At 38.7% G+C, this 20468-nt stretch overlaps 2 protein-coding genes across 9 annotated transcripts in view; one reads left to right on the plus strand and one right to left on the minus strand.

Annotated features, from left to right (window-relative positions):
- Positions 1-16034, minus strand: part of DBF4 (DBF4 zinc finger) — a 28838-nt gene extending 12804 nt beyond the window's left edge. Inside the window, exons 1-6 of one of the 4 annotated variants that reach the window (XM_026449045.2) lie at positions 15316-16034; positions 13868-14040; positions 11128-11307; positions 9398-9448; positions 8894-8963; positions 8235-8311 (exon numbers count right to left, since the gene is read on the minus strand). In XM_026449045.2, coding sequence (XP_026304830.1) covers positions 8235-8311; positions 8894-8963; positions 9398-9448; positions 11128-11307; positions 13868-14040; positions 15316-15361 — 597 coding nt within the window. In that variant the 5' untranslated portion in view covers positions 15362-16034. Of the gene's footprint in view, positions 1-8234; positions 8312-8893; positions 8964-9397; positions 9449-11127; positions 11308-13867; positions 14044-15315 lie in introns of all 4 variants that reach the window. The other 3 variants (XM_026449041.2, XM_026449043.2, XM_026449040.2) reach the window with 3 other exon arrangements.
- Positions 15712-20468, plus strand: part of SLC25A40 (solute carrier family 25 member 40) — a 54942-nt gene continuing 50185 nt past the window's right edge. For 4 of the 5 annotated variants that reach the window (XR_002734622.3, XM_023226567.3, XM_023226570.3 and 1 more), the window contains exon 1: positions 15712-15998. The gene's annotated coding sequence lies outside the window, so the exon portion shown is untranslated. Of the gene's footprint in view, positions 15999-16447; positions 16682-20468 lie in introns of all 5 variants that reach the window. The other variant, XM_023226569.3, reaches the window with a different exon arrangement.

Here is a 20468-nt window from a genome sequence, read left to right on the forward strand (position 1 = left end):
TTTTAAAAAGTCATGTTATTTTTATGCCCTTATTCAGTAAAATATTTGTGTTAAAGTGAATAAAGAAATTCGTCAACATTTATTAGTCTGTCAATTTAGGCAAAGATTCAATATGTCCAAGATGGATAATCAACTCTACTGATTACAACTAGAAATTCTGGACAACACTGAATAAGCAACCACCTGAAGAATGAAAAGTAAAATAAGCACACAGATTGTGGAAGGAAGTCAAAACTGGAACCTTCAGTCATGGAGTTAGCAGCAGTGGCAGAGCCAGCAGCTAAAACTCCTATCTTTCTGGCTGGAAAAACCAGGAATGAGGTTCAAGTGGTCCAAAAATACCAAGAGAATTCCTATATTATTTTCTTTTCTCCCACAGTTCTACCCTGAGGGTGGGTCCCAATTAGGAAGCTGAGATTGTAAAGGTAGAACAAGCTTAAGCTAACACTGAGAAACCCTCACTTTCTGACTGGAAGACCTGGGAAAGAGGCCACTGTGAGCTAGAGATTGATCCATGAAAAGAGCAAGTTAGAGAAAGCGACCTCTAATTCCCTGTATAAATCCATGCAAGTGCAGGGCTTACCTCCAAGTTGCACATGCTAAGGAGAGACCCAACACAGCATACCAAAGGCTTTGAAAACTGAAACTGAGATTAATTAGATCCACCCCACCCATAATAATCAAGACAGAACAGTCTGAACAAAACTGGGATAACTATCTGCTAAAACAATGGCAGAAACAAAATCAGCATTCTCAAGACTATTAGAATAGATATAGAGCCTACACAACATTTAGAATGTCCAGTATATAGTCAAAACTTAAATTCGACATGTAAACAACCAGAAAAAAACATTATCAAATTTTGAGAGAAAAGGACAATCAGATGCCAACCCTAATATGTTCCTGATACTATAATTATCAGAAAAAGACTTTAAAAGTAAAGGTAAACACATTTAAGATGAATGGAAAGAGACAAGTTCTCAGCAGAAAAACTACAAATAAGAACCAAACAGAAATAATAGGACTGAAAAATATACTATCTGAGTGAGATACAAAATTCACTGGATAGGCTCAATAGCAGAACATAGATGACACAATTAAGTATTAGTGAACTTCAAGACAAATTAATAGAAATCTCCAATTGTAAGAAAAGAGGAAACAAAAAAGACTAAGAAAAAAGGAACAGAGCCACAGGGACCTATGGAATAACATCAAGATGTCTAACTTTATTGTCAACTGGAATGGTGGAAAAAGAGGGGAGAGACTGGTGAAGAAAAAAAATTAACAAATTAATAGCTGAAAACTTTCCAAACATAAATTTACACAATCAATAAGCTCAGTGAACCAAGTGTAGGCACAATTGAACTTCTGAAACCAAAAATAAAGAAAAAAGTCTTAAAAGCAGCCAGAGAAAAATGATACAGTATGTGTAAGTGAACACTAATTTGAATGACCACAGATTTCTCATCAGAATCCATGGAGACCAGAAGACAGTTTTAGGATCGGAGTAAGGTGCTGAGATAAAGAACTTTCAATTCATTATTCTTTTTCCAGTAAAGACATGATCACATGAAGGATATCTAAGAGAATTCCTTGTGCCATCAGATTTGCTCTAAAACATGCTAAAGTAAGTTCTTCAGGCTAAAGGGATATATCCGAAGAAAACCGGTAATTTCAGGAAGGAAGAGTAATGGAAAGGTTAACATCTGGGTTAACAGGACTATTTTTCTCCTGTTACTTTCTTTAAAATGCAACTTTCTTTTTCTTTTTTTTCCCCAGAGACAGGGTCTTGCTCTGTCGCAAGCAGTGGCGTGTTCTCGCATCACTGCAACCTCCGCCTCTCGGGCTCAGGCCATCATGCCACCTCAGCCTCCTAAGCAGGTGGGACTACAGGTGCATGCCACCATGGCTAATTTTTATACATATTTTTTGTAGAGATGGGGTTATGCCATGTTGCCCAGGCTGGTCTCGAACTTCTGAGCTAAAGTGATCCACCCACCTTGCCCTCCCAAAGTGCTGGGATTACAGGTGTGAGCCACCAGGCCCAACCCTAAAATATGACTCTTTCAAGCAAAAAGTTTAACATTGTCTGGTGACATTTTCATTATAAGAAGATGTAATACACATTAGGACATAAAGGTTGGTGGGGAAGGTAAAATGGCTTGAATATTTTAAGGCTTCTACATCTTATTTGAAGAAGGTAAATGTTAATTCAAGATAGACTGTGAAAGGTTATGCATGTATATCATAAATCCTATAGAAGCACTAAAACAAAACAAAAATGAAGAGAGTTAAAAAGCTGGCAGATCAATCTGAAAGAAGGCAGGAAAGGGGGAAACAGTGGAATAAAATACAAAGGGCATCAACAGAAAACTAACAGTAAGTTGGCAGACCTAAATCCATTATCAATAATTACATTAAGTGTAAATCACTTAAACTACCAATTAAAAGACAGATTGCCAAATCTGATGAAAAAGATAACATCTGCAAGAAGTCCATTTTAAATATGCAAAAGACTGCAAAAAGTACTATGTAAATACTAACAAAAATAAAGCCAGAATGGCCTACATCAGAGAGCAGACTTCAGAACAAGAATTAACAAAGACAAAAGAGAAAGCATTATAGAGGATAAAAGGGTCAATTCACCAGGAAGACATAAGAATATTAAATGTGTACATATCCAACAACAGGCTTCAAAATGACTCAAAACTGTACTAGAACTAAAAGGAAAACTAGACAAATCCACAATTTTACTTGGTTAATTTCAATATCCCTCTCTCTCAGTAGTGGACAGAACAAGGCCTGAGCAACATTTCTGTATCCTGGATACAGAAGACATGAGCAACGCTATCACTTAAGTTGATCTAACTGACGTGTAAACAATACTCTACCCAACCACAGCAGAATATACATCTTCTTCAAGTTCTTCTTTACCAAGATAGACTATATTCTGGGTAACTCTGATAAATTTTTTAAAACGAATAATAAAAAGCACGTTATATAGCCATAACAGAATTAAAATAGAAATCAGTAACAGAAAGATAGCTGAAAAATTCCTATTTGGAAACAAATAAAATTCCAAGTAACCCCACAGGACAATGAGTAAATCACAAGAGAAATTTAAAAATATTTTTAATTGAATAAAGATGAAAATCCAACCTATCAGCAACAGGAACCCTCATTCATTGCTGGTGGAAACGCAAAATGGTACAACAACTTTGGAAGACAGTTTGGCACATTATAACAAAACTAAACTTGGTCTTACCATATGAAGCAGCAATCATACTCTTTGGTTATTTACCCAAATGAGTTGACATGTCCACAAAAAAACCTGCACATGGTTATCTATATTAGCTTTATGCAAAACTGCCAGAACTTGGAAGCAACTAAGATGTCCTTTAGTAGGTAAATGGATAAACTGTGGTGCATACAGAAAATGAAATATTACTCAGATTTAAAAAAGTTGTCAAGCCATGAAAAGACATGGAGGAATCTTAATTGAATATTACCAAGTGAAAGAAGCCAATCAAAAAAGGAAACACACTGTATGATTCCAATTACATGACACTGTGAAAAAGGCAAAACCATGGTGAATGTAAAAGCATCAGTAGTTATCTGGGGTTTAAGGGAATGGGGGAATAAACATGGAAGATTTTTTGGGCAGTGGAAACATTCTGTATGATACTATAATGATGGATACAACTCATAATCACACTTGTCAAAACTCATAGAATGTACAACACCAAGAGTAAGCCAAAATGTGAACTATGAACTGTGGATGATAATGATGTGTCAATGTTAAGTTCATTGATTACAACAAATGTACCACTCTGGTGTGGGATGTTAGGGCAAGGGGTATGTAAAACATCTCTGTACCTTTCATTCAATTTTACTGGGAACCAAAAGCTTCTCTAAAAAAAATAGTCTATTAAAAAAAATCCAATGTAAAATGTGTGGGATGCAGCTAAAGGAAAGCTTAAAGAAAATTTATAGCATTACAATAAAAGAAAGGTCTCAAATCAATGATTCAAACTTTTTACCTAAGAAATAAGAAATAGAAATAAAAACCCAAAATAGGCAGAAGAAAAGAGGTAAGAATGGAAATCAATAAAACTGAAAACAGAAAACTACACACACACACAAAATCAATGCCACTAACGGCTGTTTCCTTGAAAACATTAATAACTGGTAAAACTTTAGCCAGATTGACTAAGAAAAAAAGGAATAGACACAAAATAGCATTATCAGGAATGGAAGAGGGGACATTATTACAGTTCCCATAGACACTACAAAGTTAATAAGGGAATATTACAAACAACTCTTTGCCCATCAATTTGACAACCAAGAAAAAAAGGACAAACTCCTTGAAAAACAGACTACCAACATGCACTGAAGAGAAAATAACCTGAATTGTCCTACATCTAATGAATAAATTGAATTCATAGTTAAGAATCTTCCAACAAAGAAAAACTTCAGGGCTAGATAGCCTTGCTAGTAAATTCTACCAAACATTAAAATAAATAAAAACAATTCTATAAAAACTTCTCTAGAAAATAGAAACAGGAACACATATCAGTATCTTATGAAAATAGGATTACACATCCCACCTAACAAAGACATTAAAGAAAATGACCAATATTCCTCCTGCACATGTATGTAAAAAATTTGACAAAGTAAGTTTTGAGTAAACCGAAAAAAAAAAAAGATCAAAAAGCCCAAACCTCAAAGCACTTTAAATAAAGCAGTGAGCAAAACACATTTATCCAATTATCACATTTTAAATAAGATACATACTAACAAGAACATTTATGAGAACCTAATAAACATTTTGAAATTTATACATGTCCATTCAAGACTCTTAAATGTAATTTCACTAAAAGGTTTTGTTTTAGTACTTGGCAAACTAAAAATTTTCCAGAAACATTTCTGTCTTATATACCAAAATAAAAATTTCCAGTATGAGAATCATTTCAACCAGATACAGATTCTGGACTATCAAGATATTTGGTATTTTTTTCGTTTTTATTTTAGAAGAAAGATTAAGATCTGTTTCATAAGCTATTTTATCTTCTCTGTTTTATGGGGGCTCCTAGTGCATGGCACATAGCAGGCATTTAATATTTGTTACTACTGAAGGAATGATGAGGACTGAACTTGGTCTTTATGATGTTAATAATCTAGTAAATACTAGATTCAAGACAGTGACTAGGCACTGAAACCAATTAAGTATCTTTCAAATCTTCCCCTCCCCTACTGTTATTGCCTTAAGCCAGGCCTTGAACATTTCTCAGGATCACTGACATAACATCCATCCATCCATCCATCCATCCATCATCCAGTCCGTCCGTCCGTCCGTCCGTCCGTCCATCCATCCATCCATCCATCCATTTATTTAGAGATGGAGTTTTCTATCCGTCCGTCCGTCCGTCTATCTATTTATTTAGAGATGGAGTTTCACTCTGTCACTCAGGCTGGACTGCAGTGGGGTGATCTCGGCTCACTGCTATGGAGTCTCACTCTGTCACTCAGGCTGGACTGCAGTGGGGTGATCTTGGCTCACTGCTACCTCTGCCTCCCAGGTTCAAGTGATTCTCCTGTCTCAGCCTTCCAAGTAGCTGGGATTACAGGCATGCACCACCACACCTGGCATTTTTGTATTTTTAGTAGAGATGGGGGTTTCACCATGTTGGTCACACTGGTATCCTGACCTCATGTGATGTGCCCACCTTGGCTCCCAAAGTGCTGGGATTAGAGGCCGAGCCACCATGCTCAGCCCCCAGCATGCTCTTTTTAAACTGCAAACTGTGACCTATCGGTAGGCTATAAAGTCAATTCAGAGAGTTGTGATCAATATTTTTAAGAAATGAAAATACCACAGAAATATTAATATCCACCACATTAAGAAGGGTAAACTATTGTTCTATGAAACTTATTTCAGATATATATACACATATATATGAAGACAGACACAATTTGTGTATTCACAGAGTCCATAAAGGTCGTTATGAGTTTACATTTTTTAAAACATTTACTTCTATATACAATCCAAACAATCTGCTAAGTGTGGTAGAGATAATTTATATGCCATTTAGCTCAGTCCAATATAAGAATAGCCACTTACATTTTGTGAAAATTTGGAAATAGTCATTTAAATTTTTAACCCATAAATAAGACAATGTTGATAGTTTTATTTAAATACTACTTTGTTGCTTTCTGCAAATTATTCTGATATAAATGTGAATTTATTAAAAATGTGAAATACATAGAAACTTTATGAATCCTTATATAAGGCATGCATATACCGAGTGGTCATCCTGTAAAATGTATTCAGTAAAAAATGAGGGCTGGGGGTGGTGGCTCATGGCTGTAATCTCAGCAGTTTGGGAGACTGAAGCGGGTGGATAGCTTGAGCTCAGGAGTTCAGACCAGCCTGGGCAACATAGCGAAACCCCGTCTACAAAAAATACAAAAACTAGCCAGGTATGGTGGCTCATGCCTGTAGTCCCAGCTACTTGGGAAGCTGAGGTGAGAGGATCGCTTGAGCCCAGGAGGAGGAGGTGAGCTGAGATGGCACCACTGCACTCCAGCCTGTGTGACAGACGGGGAGGGATTGCCTCAAAACACACACACACACACACACACACACACACACACACACACACAAAACAAAAGACAAGTGTTCAACAGTTCAAAAGCCGTTTTCTGGTCTTGCCAAATAATTCATTCTTTACTGTCAACTAGAAGATCTTTCCAAAATGACTATCCAATCAGGTTACTCTATTTATAATCTTCTCATAATTCTCCAAAGCCTCCAAGATAAAACTCTAACTCCTTTATATAGTGCAAGGTACTTTATAATCTTAACATGCTGGTTTTTCCAGCTTGATCTTTTGTCACTGGAACACTCAACAATCAGGCTGTATTATGCTATACAAGATTTCTAAAATATGCCATCCCACTATGGCTTCATGTTTTTATATACATTCTCTTATCAGTTCATTATTTTTATTTTTTTTTGTTTTTTTTTGTTTTTTTTTTTTTTTTGAGACGGAGTCTCGCTGTCGCCCAGGCTGGAGTGCAGTGGCCGGATCTCAGCTCACTGCAAGCTCCGCCTCCCGGGTTTATGCCATTCTCCTGCCTCAGCCTCCCGAGTAGCTGGGACTACAGGCGCCCGCCACCTCGCCCGGCTAGTTTTTTGTATTTTTTAGTAGAGACGGGGTTTCACCGTGTTAGCCAGGATGGTCTCGAACTCCTGACCTCGTGATCCACCCGTCTCGGCCTCCCAAAGTGCTGGGATTACAGGCTTGAACCACCGCGCCCAGCCCATTATTTTTAGATCCCTGTCATTTAAGTATTGAACAAAGGAAAAGCAGGCCACAAAAGAATGGTCTGAGAAATATGAAGAGACCAGGAGAAAGCTAAGGGATGAAATTTCAGAAGAGAATAGAAAAGTTTAAGGAAGAAATGGACAACAGCTGAGAAACCAGTATGACTGGGTTTAAAAAGTGTCAAAATGATTTGGAAGACTGGTCAGAAGTTTTATACCTTGTAGCTTGAAAAATGAATGGGAAGTATAAAAGTAGAGATATGAGAACTTTGGATGAGGAAATATAAGGATCAGATTATGGGTAGGTGGGGATGTGGGATGAAGGGAGGTTTTACTGTATTTGTTGTAAAGGATGGAAAAAGCCTGAATCTGTATAGATGCTTCAAAGAAGCAACAAGGAAAATGAAAGTGACTGAAGATAATGGGAACATTAGGTTTAACAGAATGTTACCAACCAATGTGGTTGCTTAACAAGTATTTCAAGGTCAGGCCAGTTAGCCATGCTAAAACAAGATTTTGCTATACCGCCATCCAGAGCAGTTGCAAAGGATAGTACATATTTATATTCCAAAAGGAAGTACATTACTTACATTAGGAACGTTTATACAATAGGCTGATTTTAGTGTTTTTCTACAGAATAAAAGTACCTGTTACAAAACAGCAGTAACAAAAGGGGGCTGAGGAAGTGACCTATACCACTATTCCAGAAACAACTTTTACCTGGTGAGTACAACCCTGAAGTTAAATGACACACGATTTATCTGAATAACAGAAACAGGCACATCATACATAGGCTTGCCCCTAGGATATTTTCTACTTGGGAGGAAAAATCTGCAAATAAATAAATAAATAAACCAAGCTAGGTCACTTTAAAAAATTGCTTTAAAAATTAAAAAAGAAGACATACCCCATCTCTTACTGAAGTACTTGATTTCTTGAGTAAATATAACTCTTTTTTCTTTTGTTCAATGTAGTATCTAATGTCTTTATTAAAAGAAAGAAGGTTTTAAGATTAGCAATTTTACTCTTCGAGTTAAACAGTGATATTTTCTTGTAGTTAAATTAGATAAAGAAATTACCATTATAGGTATCCCTTATGGTATGGTCTGAATGTTTGTCTCCTCTAAACCTGATGTTGAAATTTAATCCCCAATGGGACAGTATTTACTGAGAGGTGGGGCCTTTAAGAGGGAATTAATGGATTAATGGGTTATCATAGGAGTGGACCTGATGTCTTTATAAGGAGAAGAGAGACCTGGGCTGGCATACTCAGCCCCTCACCATGTGATACTCTGTGCTGCCTCAAGACTCTGTAGAGTCTCCACCAGCAAGAAGGCCCTCACCAGATGCAGCCCTATGACCTTGGACTTCTTAGTCTCCATAACTGTAAGAAATAAATTCCTTTTCTTTGTACATTACCCAGTTTCAGGTATTCTGTTATAAGCAACAGGGAACAGATTAAGACATCCTTGCTATCAAAATTTCACTATGTAAAGTCAGGAACCAAAGGACAGACATGGACACTTAACAACAAATATTGTCAAAAAACAATTATAAAAGTCTTACCATCAATATGAAGAATTTTTACTCCCCATGACAAGGCATTTGATAATATACTATTTGAAGGAATAAAATCCTGTAAAAAAAAGTTTTACAGTTGTTCTAGGAAATTATTTAAAATGAGCTAAATTTTAATAAAAATTCAATTATTTGAAGCTTAACGTCACTAAGGTGGTTATCTGTAACAGACCCTATAGAGTTACAATAGCTAGGACATCAAGATTTTCTATAGAATTTCTAAAATCAATCCCACTTTATAACCACGTTCTTAATAATTTAATGAAAACCATAAGGCAAGTTTTAAGTTTCCAGTAATATTTTAAAAGGCCACAAGATGGGGATGTTTCTACATGAAAAGTTCAGTTCTGTACTTTGTAAAACAAAATATATGCTGAGATTCAGGCTTTTGCCTAAAAATGTGGAAAGGAAAATTTCAAGAATATCTGAAATTTCCAGTGGAGTTTTTAATAACAAAATGTTACAGTGTGAATCTTTACAGTTCCTACTTACATGGTCCTTGATAGCTTTTTCAACTAATAATTTTCCTCTGCTTAAACACACCTATAAAAAGACCAGAAATTTTTAAAACACAGTGCTTAACTGGAGAACAGGTTAAACAGGTAAAGCAGCTAAGAAAAGAGAACTTTCGGGTCTCATATTTAAAAGTTTCCTTTTTGGGGTGACCTCTTTGGTTTTGTAGTAATTCTATTCAATATGAAAAATAAAATAGCTAGGTTTCACTGGAATTCTTTATAATTGTTTTACATTTTAGTTCCTATTAAATCAAAGATTTAAGAAAAACAATAAATTTTATATACTGTTTTTACGCTATTTCACCCTCTTTTTTTTGGAGACAAAGTCTCGCTGTGTTGCCCAAGCCAGAGTGCAGTGGTGTGATCTCAGCTCACTGCAACCTCTGCCTCCCGGGTTCAAGTAATTCTCCTGCCTCAGCCTCCCAAGTATCTGGAACTACAGGCATGCATCATCATGCCCAGCTAATTTTTGTATTTTTTTTTTAAGTAGAGATGGGGTTTCACTATGTTGGTCAGGCTGGTCTTGAACTCCTGACCTTGTGATCCACCTACCTCAGCCTCCCAAAGTGCTGGGATTACAGGCGTGAGCCACCGCGCCCAGCTGTTACTTCACTTTTTAAATAAACTACTAGGAAAATCAGTTGAAATGCCATCAGCAACAATTATTTTGGAATTGCTAGTGTATTATCTCCTTGCTCCAAAAAAGCATTGACTCAGAGAATGCATGGTCCTTCCTTGATCTCTTTTCCATTCTTTCTTCTGTTTTCTTCTATGTATTATAACTCTTTTTTCAAGTGATACTTCTTTTGTGACTCATTTCTTCTGTTTTCTCCTCATTTCCCCTAATTTTCAAATGGCTATAACAGGTAAGTCGAGGAGGATATTTTAAAATAATAATTTAATTACACTTGAACCTAAAAACTGAGATAAACATTTTATCTCTCATTTGATCTTATCCCATCTCGTACCCAATTAAATCAATTTAATTGTCCTTCCTTGCATCTTTCAATTTATTGGCCATGCAGTGGTAGGGATGAGATTTCAATAATTCTAGAATAGGGGTTGGCAACCTTTTTACGCAAAGGACCAGAGAGTAAACATTTTAAGCTTTGTTGGCCATATGGTCTCTACAACAACTATTCAATTTTGCCTAAAACACAAAAGCAACTACAAATTATACCTAAACAAACAGGTATGGCTGTGTTCCAATAAAACATTATGGACAATGAAATCTGAATTTCATAAAATTTCTACTTGTCACAAAATATTCTTTTGATATTTTTATACAACCATTTGAAAATGTAAAAACCATGCTTAATTGCAGGCTGTACAAAAAAGGCAACAGACTGGATTTGGCCCATGGGCCAGAGTTTGCTGACCCCTGCTCTGAAAATAAAAAAGGTTTCTATTTCTTCTTTAAAGAATGATCTGCTGTTAACTTTTTAGTTGTAAATTATTCTAAAAACTACAAGCCATCCCTAAATATAAGGGTGTACCTAAGCAATCAGAGTGTGATTACACAAGAACTATTAGGCAAAAACCACCTTTCTAAAAGACAGCAACCTTATTAAGGACTGGAGAGCCACACATAATGTGGCTTTGCAAATGTTCTACATAAGTAAACTCTACTGCCACCTTGCTATTAAAAACCATGAGATCTTCAGGATATAGCCCTTCTGAGTCTCAAAGCATATTTAAGAGACTTACTGTGTCTGGTGACTTAAATGAACTTCCATCATGGCTGGGATGAGGTGAAGTGGTTTCTGCAGTATATGCAGATTCTGGACTCGGTACAGGAGAAATTCGACCCAAGGTCTGCGCAAATTTAGCTTCCTTCTTATTTGAAATAAGATAACTGATATCTTTGCTGAGAAACTCTTCAATCCGCTAGAAGAAAACAAGGTATTTTTATTTATACTTTTTTTTTTAAGAAACATGGTCTCACTGTGTTATCCAGGCTAGAGTGCAAGTGGCAAAATCATAGCTCACTGCAGCCTCAAGCCCCTGATCTCAAGTGATTCTTCTGCCTTGGCCTTCTGAATAGCTGGGACTGTAGGCACATGCCACCAAGGTATTTTCAACTAGGTCATAAAAACCATAAGCTGTTTCATATGCCAAGCACAGTAAAAAAGTTCAATTTGATGCAATTATTTTGTAAATTGGTGGGTTTTGTACTATATTTTTCTGAATTTAGAACTCTTTACACGTTGGACTTCTGAATATTATTTTGTTCAAAGCGTTCTACTGATAAAAACGCAAATCTAAATATCACTGATTTAGACCATTAGACCTAGAGTTAATGGGTTGTTCATCGTATTTGAGAAAGCTGTCATCAAACCACACCAGATAGCTATTTTGAGCTACTTTTTTTTTGGAGATAGGGTCTCACTCTGTCACCCAGGCTGGGGTGCAGTGGCACAATCTTGGCTCACTGCAACCTCCACTTCCCAGGTTCAAACGATTCTCATGCCTTGGCCTCCCGAGTAGCTGGGACTACAGGTACGCGCCACCATTCTTGGCTAATTTTTGTATTTTTTAGTAGACATGGAGTTTTGCCATGTTGCAAAGGCTGGTCTTGAACTCCTGGCCTTAAGCAATCTACCTGCCTCGGCCTCCCAAAGTGCTAGGATTACAGGTATGAATTAACAGCCAGATAGCCATTTGTAGCCACTGATTGCTAGAGGAGCAGAATGGTACAGGAACTATGTTGCTGTTGGAATTAAGAAGCTAATACTGCTCTAACTGGGCCATCTACTTTCTCTGGACCTCAAGTACTTTGCTTCTAAGATGAAGGAGTCTTTTTTTACTCAATGTCTAAGGTCCTTAATACATTAAGATACTCTTAATAGATACACAGTCAACAGGGTAGCTGGCCTAGAAAACATGACCTTTAAGAATGCTGTCATATGATCATTATGATAAATACTACTATTACAAGCATGTCACAGTGTTTTAGTTTAACAAAATGAATAGTAAAAAAGTAGAGTAACTTTTCAGAGAGAGGTAAATAAAATATCATATTAACAAACAGTTCCAGGAAACTTGTTAGCACATGTTCTTCTGGTAAGTTTCTAGTTTGGGAATTGGCAGGGCCTGGAGGGCTCATGCCTGTAAATCCCAGCACTTTAGAAGGCTGAGGTGGGCAAATCACCTGAGGTCAGAAGTTTGAGACTAGCCTGGGTAACATGGTGAAACTCTAACTCCACTAAAAATACAAAAATTACCCAGGAGTGGTGGCACATGCCTGTAATCGTAGCTACTCAGGAGGCGGAGGCTGAGGCATGTCAATCACTTGAACCTGGGAGGCGGAGGTTGCAGTGAGCCGAGATTGCACCACTGCACTCCAACCCAGGCCATATAGAACGAGACTCTGTCTCAAAATAAAAATAAAATGAAAAGTTACTAGTCTGGGAATGAAAGGATCAGTTTAGACACTCAAAGACGAGGACCTTCAGAAAGTCAAAGTCCAGTATGACCCTTTAAAACAGAAAAAACCTTTATCACCTCATTTGCTAAAATTCATCCAATATTAACCTTAATCCTATTAAGGTCCTAGAATTTTGCCTGAGTTTTCTTTTCTTTCTTTCTTCTTCTTCTTTTTTTTTTTTTTGAGACAGAGTCTCGCTCTGTTGCCCCGGCTGGAGTGCAGTGGGGCCATCTTAAGTCACTGCAAGCTCTGCCTCCTGGGTTCACGCCATTCTCCTGCCTCAGCCTCCCAAGTAGCTTGGACTATAGGCACCCCCTACCACACCCAGCTAAATTTTTTTTTTTTTGTATTTTTAGTAGAGATGGAGTTTCACTGTGTTAGCCAGGATGGTCTTGATCTCCTGACCTTGTGATCCGCCCACCTCAGCCTCCCAAAGTGCTGGGATTACAGGCATGAGCCACTGCGCCCGACCTTTGCCTGAGATTTCTAATTTCCCAATCATCTAATCAGTGTACAAGGTAGGAAAGTATCTCCAGATTCTTAATGTAAATTTCTATTCCTTTATTAACATTGATTCTGTTGAAACAACATCTGTATCACTCAGGAACAATTTTAATTGTGTGGTTTGCATGGGTGTTCTGTAATAACGTTCTTAACTGTTACACTAGTCCATACAAACTTCGTAGCTCCCCAAGATTCATAATCAAGAAACTGCTGTCATCCGGAGGACATTCCAACATTACAGTGAGCAGTCAATGAGCAGTTCCACTAGGACAGGAGAGTCTTACACGCTGAGAACTTTATACTAGACTGCTAATCGGAGAAACCTGAAAGTTTTGCCAGTCCACAAAAGGTTAAAACAAATGGTTTTTCTTTAACGATAAACAGCTGATAATAATGTTAATCTTGGTGCTAATAGAAGGGTTTAAGTTTTCCAAAATGAAAAATTTAAATGATTACATAGCAGAAAGTAGTAGTTACAAATTTTTCCTTCTATGCCAGTTTAGGGTTTTCACTTACCCCTCCCAGATCCTTAATGTCCTTTTGCAGTTTTTCAGATATGGTGACAGAAGGTAAGTCAAGGTAAAATACTTTTCCCCAAAGTGGCTTATATTTGGATTTTTCTGGCCTGTTATCAGTTTTCAGAGATTTCAAAGATGGTCTGTTTTTTTCATTTTTGACTTGGATTCCACCTGCTATTAAAGATGTTTAGAATCAGATGTTTTACACAGACACTTGTACTATTTTTAAAACATTTCATTATACAATATTACAAAATAAAAATCCTTACAATCCTACCAGTTTATTAGCATTGAAATGTATTTCTTTGTAGTACTACTTAGGATAGAGGCAAAACGCTCTATATACTTTCACAGAGCGCATATTGTAAAAAAATAGTTGACTCAGCAAGAAATATTCGTGTGTTTATGCCTGAGGCACGGGGCTATATAAAACTCTTTTGAAAGATTTTCTTCTTTAGGATGTAAACTCCATGGGGGTATTTAATACTCAACTACTGATTGAGCATCTGCCATTCTGCTGAACATTCAAAACTGGTGTTTAAACTTCATTTAGCGATGAAAGAATCCTCTGTTACCCAGAATAACCTAGCCAAGGGTTTCAGACTGCTCAAGTTTTAGTTTCATATAAAGTTTGTCTGCATGTTAACAACTAAATGGTCCATTTCACATACAATTTGTCTATGTATTAGGAATTTAATGGTCCATTACGAAGAACTAAACCTTTCATTTCATTATTTTCATTAAAAACAAGATCTGAGATCCAAGCAACTGCTTTAAAAATTAATTTTTCAAACGCAACCTGTTCTTAAATTGGTAATTACTACACATACACAAATACCTGTACAAAAAACTTAGGTAGTGGAATGTTTCACCAAATAAAGTGATTGAAAATGGAAATGTGCTTTTGTTTCCCTGTTTGTAATGCTGAAACCAGCAATGGGATGTTTGAAATACAAATGCTTTCCCCCAACTTATGAGGAAGGGAAAAAAAAAAACTTTCAAGGGTTAAGACCAAAAATCCACCCACAATCACTCAATCTAGTACTGAAGGTAAAACCCACGAGCGTGTCTGACTTTAAACTGAGGATGCTGTCCGTCGCCTCCAAGGGCCTGGGCGCAGCATCTGCGGCAGCCCGGCTGAAGAGGGCACGGCAGCCCCAGCGAGGTCCCGGATCTGCACATTGTTTGCTAGTTTTCAACCGAAGGCACGACCGGGAATGAATCTGGGACCGCCGCTCTAAAGGGCAGAGCGCTCGAGAGGCCGGGCCGGAATCCGTTCCTTCTTAGACAAAACACTGAACGGAGCCCCTTCCTTCAGACCCCAGAGGAGGGCGGTCAGAAAAAAAAAAGCTGAGGAACCGGCGGGAGAAGTCTGAAAAATCAATGGTGGAACCACGAGGGGAGGAAAGGATTAAAGGGACTGCAGGCGGAGGAGGGGCTTCTTACCCTGGAAATGCCCTTTACTGTGGATCCTCATGGCTCCGGAGTTCATGGCAGTCGCCCGGTACCTACATGCTGGGTCCGGAGAAAGTGTCGCGCCGGGCGGCCACGAAAGCACGGCTTCCCCAGGCCTGTTGACAGGACGGCCGCCTCTCTCCTTCCGCCGGCTACGGCCTCCACGCAGCAGAGGCACCGCGTCTGCGGGTCGGGTTTCCGGGGCCGGATCCGGCTCCAAAGCGCGGAGGAGGAAGGCGCAAAGCACAAACGAGTGGGCTGCGGCGGTTGAAGATTTGAAAACGCGTCACGCGGCCGCGGCGCCGATACGCGCGCCCCGCCCCGTCTCACGCCGCGCGCCGTGCCCCGCCTCGCGCTCGCCCCTTGTGCCCGCCTTCTCGCGCCGCGCGCCCCGCCCCCTCACGCCGCTGTCCGTCTGGCTCCTCGCTCTGTCCCCGCAGGATGTGTGTTCCCATCTGCCCCGGTCCCATTCCGATGCCCTCTCAGCCTCTGACCCCTGCTCTCAGTCCGCCGCTTCAGGTCTTGGCGCAGCCACAGAGAGTTGGCGCGGCTCTGTGTTGACCAAACCTAGTGGATGCAGTTAGCGCCGGAGCCCTGCCCCGCCCATCACCACGGTTATTTCCGCCTTCTAGGTTTGCCAGGACCGCCGGCCTTCCAGCTGCTTTCTCCCCCAGGTACGCCAATTTTTCACTGGTCGGTCGTCTGGGAGGCTGAAGGCGAGGGTCTTTGGCCGATCCCGGACTCAGCTCTGGCCGGGGCCGGAGCCGGGCGGTGGCGGCAGCTGCAGCCCCTGCTCAGAGCGCCCTGGGTCGCCCAGCCAGCGGGGTTTTCCCGCGGTCACTGCCGACCCCGCCGGCTGAGGACAGGCCGCAGAGCGACTTGCGGGAGACAGTGCGATCCCGCAGGACGTCGGAGGGAGGGTGCGGCCAGGCGGCCCCCGGTCCTGACGGCAGCGACACCCCAGAACCCGTCCAGGTCACTTTGTGTCCTTGGGTAGTTGGCTATTTGCGCTGCCCTGTTGACTTTTATTGTATACAGAACTGTTTTCGTTTAGTTGTGTGTAAATTTATTTCAACAATGAAGGAGTGGAAAGTAACATCTCATTTTTTTTTCTGTAAAACAGAGATTAAAGATCAAATTAAAATGCTTGTGAATATATTTTAATTTTATAAGTTGGAACATGCCTCGCCAAAAAAAAAAAAAAAAACAAAACAAAAAACTTTCTTCAGGAGGAAGAGGATATTTTGAACTATTTTGCATTCCTCTACCCCAGGCCATAATAGGCACTCCTATAATGTTTGATTTTTTTTACCTGGTAACTCAAGGAAGTCAGAGTGTCAACGTTACAGTTTTGCAGGTAGGTACCTCAAAGAATAGACAAGGGTGGGTTGTGACAATGTTAGCTGGAACGCAGAGAACACGTTTGCTAAGGGAAATGAGAGTTTGGTTTTACACAGATTTATGTTGAAGGCCCTGGGGCGACCATCATGGAACTATGCTTATTAGACAGTTGAAGATGTGTATGACTCGAGAGAAATGTCTAGGAAAAGTGGACATGGGAAGAGGAAATAGAGTGATTTGATATCTCTCCAATAAAATATTTCTACCTCAAGGTCTGTTGATTTTAATCATGGGGCAGTTCATTAAAGGTTAACAGATCTTGAGTGGTGGAAGGAAGTGTGGTTTAAATAAACGTATTCAATATTGTGATTTCTATGGGAACTTATTTTCAAAATGTAAGCTACAGAGAGCACAAAATGTTTATATTAACAGAAAGATTTAAAAACTTGGGAAGCACTAATATATAATGTAGTTAAAGCTTTGGGAGGAAATGAAATTGCCAAGGGGAGCATGTGAAATGAGAGAACTGATTAAAAGCGTGGTTGACGAAATAGTGAAAGAGATGGAGGAAATGCCACAGAATTGGGAAGAGACTGCAAACATTAGAATCATATGGGCTTCACTACTTGGCCTCTGGGTAATTTTGAGCCCCAATTTTAATCTGTTAAAAGGGGGTAATACTTCTCAGGGATGTTGTGAAGGTTAAATGAACATTTTTGAATGCTTAGTACAGTGCCTAGCACAGAGGAGAGCTCCTTAAGAGTTCTGTAATTATATCCTAGTGAGCGCTACACCAGTTCCTTCATCCCCAGGACAGGTAAATTTAAGACTTGAAAAATAAGTATTTGATTTTGGCGTTTCAGGTATCATTGGTTTCCTTAAGGGTAATTTGAGTAGGTGGCGGAGATGAGTACAGTACTAGATAAAAATGATAAGCTTGAAGTTCAGACAGGTTGAGTGTACTCTTTCAAAAAAAAAAATTGTTGTTTTAGGAAAGTATAATGAAGGGAAGACTTGATCTTTGGAAGGTTTAGAGGATGTGGGAAAGATTTCAGCATGCTTCTATTGAGGAACATTTTTTCAAAAAAGGAAGTCCATTTTATGTTCTTGTGAAAGATGAGTTGTGTGTCTTATTTACTGTGAAGAGGAAGGACAGTAACATAGTTGCACCCTATGCTGTTAGACTCACCCTCCCCTGCACTGAAGGTGGTAATTCCGAGCAATAAATAAACAGGAAGTCTGCTTTACTCAATAGTTAGTAATTTTCTAATCTATTATCCAAGGTTAGTTTTTAAAAATATTACTGGAACCTAAATCTTTTAGTAGGCACAGAAAGGACGTGGCTATAGTCAGTAAGGATAGAAACCTCCTTTAATTGTCCAGTAGTCAGGTCTGTTGGTAAGAGGATGGGGTTTGTCTTAAAGTAGATATTGAAAATATGCTTGAAAACATTCCTTCAGAGGAAGGGTAGACATTCAAGAAGTGAATGGGGACGGGGTTATTTATGATGAGAAACTTTGTTCGAGAGTTATATTAGGCAAATTGGAGAACATTGAGCAGAATCATGATGTAATTAAATGAATATGTGGCTGTGAATGAAGAGAAATGAATTTTATTAATTACCTGCCCTATCCCTAACTAGTTTTATGACCTTGGGCAAATGTTAACCATTCTGGCAGGGCATAGTGGCTCAAGCCTGTAATCCCAGCACTTTGGGAGGCCGAGGTGGCGGATCACGAGGTCAGGAGTTGGAGACCAGCCTGGCTAACATGGTGAAACCCTGGCTCTACTAACAATACAAAAATTAGCTGGGCATGGTGTTGTGCGCCTGTAACCCCAGCTACTCAAAAGGCTGAGGCAGGAAAATCACTTGAACCCGGAAGGCAGAGGTTGCAGTGAGCTGAGATTGCGCCATTGCACTCCAGCCTGGGTGACAGAGCGAAACTCCATCTCAAAAAGAAAAAAAAAAGTTAACTTTTCTATGCTAGAATTTCCTTATCTATAAATGAAGATAATATGGTTTAGTCTACTCCACAACTTTCTGTGATTATCAGAGATCTAAATCTGATCTTTCAGATTACCTCACACATATCCAAATATAAATTTTTTATTCTAGAATCTAGAAAAATTAATTTTATAATACTTATCACTTTTTTTCTTTGTTTTGCCTAAGCTTCTTCAGCTGGCTTAGCAAATATTTTTTCTTGTCCGTAGCAAACTTAGCTTAGATTCAACCTTTATCTCCTGCTCATTTGGGTCTTGAATAATAATCATTCCTGTTTGATTCATTTGCCAACTATTGATATGTTGTTTTCTGAAATGTGTTCTGGTCTATTTTTATTATTTAATTTGCACATTTCGTAGTCTCACTATCCTGGTGAATTGGAGGGCTTAAGGTTATATATAAGGTTAAATTCTTAGTTTTGCAGGCTAAGTGTATGCAAGGATAGAATTGGTTAGTGACTGTGGCACTGAAGTTAATGTCTCAGGTGAATGTGGGCTGGGAAACCAGGGTAAATTCAGCATTATCAGGCCCATGAACACATCCTAAGTGAAGGATCAAAAATGGAAAGGCCTTTTGGAGGCCGTGGTGGGAGGATTACTTGAGTCCAGGAGTTTGAGACCAGCCTGGGCAACATAGGGAGACCCTGTCTCTACAGAAAATGAAAAAATTAACCCTGTTAGAGTAGTGCACGCCAGTGGTACCAGCTACTCAGGAGGCTGAGGTGGGAGGATCACTTGAGCCCAGGGGTCTAGGCAGCAGTGAGCTATGATTGACCACTATAGTCCAGAGTGAAGCCTTGTCTCAAAAAAAAAAAAAAAAAAAAAAAAAAGGCAAGACAGGAGGATTCAGAATTTGGGAATATATGGTAATGGATGCCTCGAAGCAACATAATTCAGAGGCTACTTGGCACCTCCATCAGCTGTTACAGATAATGAACCAGTTCAGAGGTTATATCTTACATACTGAACTAAATTGTAAATTCCTTTAGGGTGGTATGAGACACAAAGTTGGCCATGACTATAAAATAATCTACCTACCTGCCTCATTTCCTGCTTTCTTCCTGTTTTGATTGAGCACTAACAATGTGCTATGCCCAGTGAAGCTTGTTTACTGTTATACTCGTAGAAGTCTTATTGTATAAAATTTCAAACATTTATAATCCACATGCAATAAAGTACAGCCATTTTAAACATTATATATCTAAATATGAATTTATATATTCTAATAAATATGTATATCCATGTAGTTACCACTAAAATGAAAATACAAAACATTTTGTCATCCCAGAAGGATGCCTCATTCTTTCCAGTCTCCCTCCTCCCACCAGAAGTAACCAGTCTTCTGATTTTTATTATCATAGAATGGTTTTCTCTGTATTTCAGCATAATATAAATGGAATCATATAATTTGTACGTTTTGGGTTGTAATTATTTTTCATAATGTAATCTTTTTGTGATTCATTTATGCTTTACATCTATCAGTAGTTCATTCTTTTTTATTGCTGAGTAGTAGTTCATTGTGCGAATATACCACAGTTTATCCATTCACCTGTTAATGGACACTTGGCTTGTTTCTATTTTTCTGGCTGTTATGGATAATGTACACAAGGTTTTTTTGGGAATGTATTTTTACTTCTTTTAAAATTGCTGAATCATGTGGTAACGTAGTATTTAACAGTATGAGAAACTATTGACGTTTTTGATTCTCCTTCCAGTAATGTATGAAGCACAGTGTTGTTATTCACTGGGTGTGAACTGGGATCTCATATAGTTTCAGTTTTTAAAATTCAGGTAAAATT

This window comes from Piliocolobus tephrosceles, chromosome 8 (assembly GCF_002776525.5).
Source record: "Piliocolobus tephrosceles isolate RC106 chromosome 8, ASM277652v3, whole genome shotgun sequence".
NCBI lineage: Eukaryota > Metazoa > Chordata > Mammalia > Primates > Cercopithecidae > Piliocolobus > Piliocolobus tephrosceles.